The sequence below is a fragment of the Mobula hypostoma genome, chromosome 7 (assembly GCF_963921235.1).
Source record: "Mobula hypostoma chromosome 7, sMobHyp1.1, whole genome shotgun sequence".
Taxonomy (NCBI): domain Eukaryota; kingdom Metazoa; phylum Chordata; class Chondrichthyes; order Myliobatiformes; family Myliobatidae; genus Mobula; species Mobula hypostoma.
The window spans coordinates 139,026,051-139,032,050 of NC_086103.1; the positions used below are offsets into that span (position 1 = coordinate 139,026,051).

Below are 6,000 nucleotides of genomic sequence, written 5' to 3' on the forward strand. Positions count from 1 at the left end.
TTTCCTTTAACATACTTCTTCCTCTTTAGAATGTATATATCCTATGCCTTCCAAATTGCTTCCAGAAATTCCAGCCATTGCTGCTCTGCCATCATTCCTGCCAGTGTTCTTTTCCAATTAATTCTAGCCAAACCCTCTTTCGTGCCTCTGTAATTCCCTTTACTCCACTGTGATATTGATAAATCTGACTTTGGCTTCCCCTTCTCAAATTTCAGGATGAATTCAATCATATTATGATCATTTGCCCTAAGGGTTCTTTTTATCTTGAGCGCTAATCAATTCTAGTTCATTGCACAACATCCAATCCAGAATAGCTGATCCCTAGTGGGCTCAACCACAAGCTGCTTTAAAAAGCCATCTCGTGGGCGCTCTTTATTTAAAAAAAATAATAAAATAAAATTCACTTTCCTGGAATCCAGCACCAATCTGATTTTCCCAATCTTCCTGCATATTGAAGTCCTCATGACTATTGTAACATGGCCCTTTTGCCATGCATTTTCTACCTCCCATTGTAATTTGTAGGCTACATCCTTACTACTGTTTGGGGGTCTGTTTACCCTTGCAGTTCCTTAGCTTTATCCACAATGAGTCAATACCTTCCAACTCTGTGCCACCTCTTTCTAATGATTTGATTTCATTTTTTACCAACAGAGCAATGTCCCCTCTACCTTCCTGCCATTCCTTTGGGTACAATGTGTATCCTTGGACATTAAGCTCCCAGTCATAATCTTTCAGCCATGATTCCATGGTGCCTATAACATCATACCTGCCAATCTGCAACTGTGCTGCAAGTTCATCTACCTTATTCCATATACTGCGTGCATTCAAATACAGCACCTTCAGTTGACTATTCAACCTTTTTGATTTTGCCTGCCTTTTGCATTACAACTCATCCTGTTGATTACAGTTTTGCCCTATCAACAGCCTCTCCTCACTACACAGTGCCTCTGTTTGTAAACCAGCTACCTCATCTTCAGCACCATTATCTGCCTTTCCTACAACACTTCTTGCATTGAAATATATGCAGCTGTGGTCACTAGTTGCACCATGCTCAATATTTTGATTCCTAATCTTGAGGTCTTTCTTATCAACATTGTATTAGAATTCTTGTATCTTTTAAAAGTTATTGACTGTAAATTTTCAAAAAAAGTTGTATTTCTCTGCTCAGTGCCTAAAATGCTAAACTGCTGGCTTAGTTCTCTTTTATAAGTGGAAAAAGGGATTAAAACAGATGATCAGAATAGATTAACTGTTAAAGGCTTCCAGTAACTCTTTGAGATTTTTGAGATTGCTTGAACTGATAAATCCTTTCTAGATAGCAAAAAATACATATTAAGGTGCCCTTGACAACAGATGTCTATGAAACATTAAGAAATACCAAGTTTTTTTAGAGATGCAGCACAAAACTGGCTTTTCTGGCCCAAGAAAGTGCACCACCCAGCAATCCACCCATTTAACACTAACCAAGTTGCAGGACAGTTTACAGTGACCGATTAACCTACTGGCCAGTATGGAATATGGCAGCTACGGAAGCAAAAGAAAACCATCTATTCGGTATTTCTAGTTTATTTTGTGGCTGGTAAATGTTTTCATCAGATCAAATCTAACTAAACCTTTTATCCATTTATATTATTTTTGCACAAACTTTCAGCATGAATTAGTATTAAGTTTTGTTTTGATTCCAAAAATGAAACTTCACAATGGTATTTCCAAGAACCAAATAAAACACTAGCATTAACATTTCTAGTTTATTATTCCTGAGTACTGTATAGTTCTGAAAGGTAAAACTGATTGAATTCTACTCCTTTTTTTATCTTTCTTAGGTCTATAACTCGATCCTATTACCGTAACTCAGTTGGTGGTCTGCTTGTGTTCGACGTTACAAATCGCAGGTCTTTTGAACATGTCCGTGACTGGTTGGAGGAAGCAAAGATGCATGTTCAGCCATTCCAAATCATATTTCTCCTTGTTGGACACAAATGTGACTTGGCAACCCAACGGAAGGTTTCAAAGGAAGAGGCAGAGAAATTGGCTGCGGTGCAGGGTATGAAATACATTGAGACATCCGCAAAAGATTCTACAAATGTAGAGGAGTCCTTCACTGTTCTAACCCAGCAGATATATGAGCTGCTCAAAAAAGGCAACATCTCTGTCCAAGAAGGATGGGAAGGTGTTAAGAGTGGTGTGGTTCCTAATGTTGTTCATTCTTCTGAGGAAGCTGTGCAGCCTGGAAGAAGGTGCCTTTGTTAATTGGTAGGGTTAAAGAACCCTCTATTCCAAAGAATTGCTTAACGTACTTTAGCCATTTGTGCAAGCTTACATCATTAAATTTACAAGGATTTATCCTAGACGTAGTATAGAATTGATTAAATATGTTTCATTGGAAAGTAAGTACCCCAATATGGCTACAGAGCTTCTCCAACATGAAATGTACATATTTTATTTTCAATAGTTGCTGACTTTAATAGTAAGAAAATATTTTTTGCACTGTAAAATCAAGTTTTATTTTTGGAGTGTTGCCTACTATAAGGCCAGCCAATCTGTGGGATAGGATCAGTAAAGATTTAATAAATATGTATATTTGATATGAACCATTTACCCTAAACAATGATTTAAGTATGGTTTTGTCCACTTCAGAAATGTTTGAGTGGTTTCTGGGAATTGAGAAGCAGTAATTCTTAACTTTGTTAGTTATTTATTAGAAACTTTTTTTGTTGTTTTTGTTTTGTGCTATTCCTTAATTTCCCAGCCTTTAAGAATATTTTATGAATTGTGAATATTTCCCAAGATTTGGATTGGAGCCTTCAGGGTCATTAATGGTTAACAAAATGGCCATGAGTCAAAAATTTGAGTTAAAAGTAGCAAATGAAAACAATAAATAGGGAATAACTGTGCTTTAACTGGGGCTTCAAAAGGTTGCACTGCTGTTAGTTACTGACAGTAATTCAAGCCAGCAGCTTGGCTGTATGCCAAAGTTGTTGTCTTCTGTTAGAGCCCTGCACTAGGTTCTTTTGTGGACCAATATTACTTAATGTTTAACTAATATGTCAAATCAATGAATGTTGGCATGGCAATGCAGTTGTTCAGCTTAACGCTTTTAATGTTACAGTTTACAGTTACAAATTGCTGCCTTTTGTCTATTTTTGGGAAGTGGTAAGGCTGCTAATGCTATTGAACAATCATTCCAAAATTTGCATTTTGAAATGGAGATGAAAATGGTGGATGGTGGGAACAAGTTAATATTTGGCTCAACTGTGATGCTTTCAAAGGACTTGAATATCACCAGCAATGGGCAAGTTTAAAATTCATCAAGTAAGCTTTTAATCTTCAGAGAATATTGAAATACCCAACTGTAGGTCAGGCAATTTTATACATACATGCTTACTTCCTTGCACTTGTTGGTAATTACTACATACAAAAAAAAAATTTCCAGTGTTGTCTGAAATGTATGTAATATACTGAATTGGCTACTAACCTTTGGCACATATGCCTGCTCTTTTTCTGAAGTCAAATGTGAAATGCATAAGTAAATGAGTAAGTGAATTAGTAAGTCTTTTAAATCAAGTTGTTTGCTTATCAAATCTGATTTAACTAAATCTAGCTGTGCATTGCAAAAGCACCAACTTACAGAGAAGACAAAACTAAGCAGAATTTTCTTGTGTTAAAGAAATGAAATATCTGGATGTACATTTGTACTCTGCTTCCAAAATTCAGTTCATCATATTTTATTACTTTATCATATTGTATCCACTTTTATTACACATGACAAGAATGGATTTCTAGGCTCAAGATATTTTAACTTTACTGACATCTTAAAATATTGCAATTTAATGTTTAAAATGTAGCCTGAGTGGTGAAAATCAAATAATCCAGATTTTCTAATTGGCTATTTATAATAGGTGCTTTTGATCCACTCTATTTTAAGTATCACAGGATTTTAAAACTTCAAAATTTTAATTGCTATCTCTTTTAGTATAACCACCTATGTGCTAGAGGTGTGGCCAATCAGTAATGATCATCCTAGCCAATTAATGTATTTAATAAAACCTATTTATATTTGCCATCTAAGAACAGAATATTCTAAAAATACTCAAGTTGTGCTGCAGTATCATCAGTGTGAGCTGTTAACTCTGTTTCAGCTGCTGTCAGGATATTATGAGCACTTATTTCAAATTTCTCATTTCTTTGATATTAGATTGTTGCATCTATTTCACATTTGCACAATATTCCTTGAAATTTTTACTTCCATTATTATTTTAATTGTCATACTTTGTAGCAATCGTTAATCTTGGCCTTTAGAACTGCTATCAGTTGAAATTGGAAATTATGAAATTTGAAAATTTATGCCTTTCAGACACAAATAATACAAAAACATTCACCTAAGCTTTGGGAACTAGTTGTTTTATCATCTTGAAGTAGGGTTGAAATTATTTGTGTTCATCTCTACATTTTGAAAAGTATCATTTTAACACTTACATGTTTATTCCACTACAACAATATTTCATTCACAAATTTCAATAGTTGTATTTGCAAAGAGGCTTAGAAGTAAGGAATAAATTATTGAATGTCAACATTTTATTTTGTTCTCCAAAATAAATATTGTTTTGATTATGAGTAGATGTTTGACTTTATTTATCCTCTAATTTTAGCAGTGAGTTCTGATCTCTGAAGGTTAGTTATATTCTCCTAAAGCCAATTTCAATTTCCTCTTGGAAGCTAGTATTTAAAATAATAATTACTTTTATAACAAGCAAAAATGCCCAGGAAGTATTGAATGTCCTATAGGTTCTTGATGGTTAATATCAAAATTGGTATAAACTTATGCAATTGTTCTCCAAGTCTGGAAATGATTGTCTTAAGGTAGATTTTTAAAGTAAATTGTAATGACAATAGCCTTTTGAAATGTTAAGCAGGTCACCTCCATTTGAGGGTGTAAAATCAATTTTATATCAATGATTCTTGATAGACTTGTAAAAATTTTGGATCTATTGTATGACAAGTTCAAATGTACTCTTGAAATAAGGCATTCAGATGTGAAATCCTATATGTTGTCAAAAAAAGTTACTTGGGTTTTGAACAGCAAGTTTGGTCATGTTTTAAAGATGCTTATAAGTTGTTTGCAATGAAATTAATGTGTTTCCTCACCAGTTTTTAAATATCTTCACATGGAGGATCTAAGTTGCCAAGATCAGTTGTAATTTTCTGACAGAACTGCACTTTTTACTAGATAGAGCAGGTGTGATGCTTCTGATATTTTTTAAAATGTCAATTCCATGAATTAATTCATGGAAAGGGAGATAATAAACAGTGGAATTGGAAGTTTATACTATTGATTTACAATTGTGCCAGAGTTAGTCTTGGGATGACATCTTTGTAGGTAGCTCCCCATTATTCTGGGTGCCTGTTCAACAAGCGGAATATTCAGACCGCTTTTACATGAAGTGAAGATTTTGTTTAAAAAAAAAACACCTAGACTTTTAAAGAAGTAAACAAGCTGATAAGTGTGAATAACATGCTCTTTTAAGTTGCTAATGACATCATATTAGTCCTTCTGCTAAGGGACTCAGTATCATTTTCAATTTTTGTTGTTTCAGTTCTTCTATCTGTAATTTTGAGGACTTAGTGGTTAAAGGTAACAGAAATTTTAGAGGTTATTACAGACACTTGCAGCAATTTTCATGAGCCTTGCTTTCTTGCATGTGATGTTTATTCATGTACATTTCTTCAGTTTGTTAAGCTGTTTTTATATGGGGGGAACAATATTTCTTGCAAACATATAGACTAATTCTTTAAGTTTATATTCTATTCTGTATAACCATTCATGACTAGCAGTAATATGGCATTTAACATGAAAATCAATTTAAGTGAATGATATTTATGTATTACCAAGTTGCATATTGTTGTGTGGAACATCCAAGTCCTAAAATTGAATTTGTAAGTTATCTATAGGAGGGAGAGAATGTAAGTTGTCTGTGAGGTTGAGAATTTAGTTATGTAAAC

General features: G+C 34.0%; 1 protein-coding gene across 2 annotated transcripts in view; it reads left to right on the plus strand.

Moving 5' to 3' along the window:
* Positions 1–4,715, plus strand: part of LOC134349580 (ras-related protein Rab-39A-like) — a 37,843-nt gene extending 33,128 nt beyond the window's left edge. For both annotated transcript variants that reach the window (XM_063054125.1, XM_063054124.1), the window contains exon 3: positions 1,824–4,715. In XM_063054125.1, coding sequence (XP_062910195.1) covers positions 1,824–2,250 — 427 coding nt within the window. In that variant the 3' untranslated portion in view covers positions 2,251–4,715. The remainder of the gene's footprint in view (positions 1–1,823) is intronic.
* Positions 4,716–6,000: the final 1,285 nt, after the last annotated feature.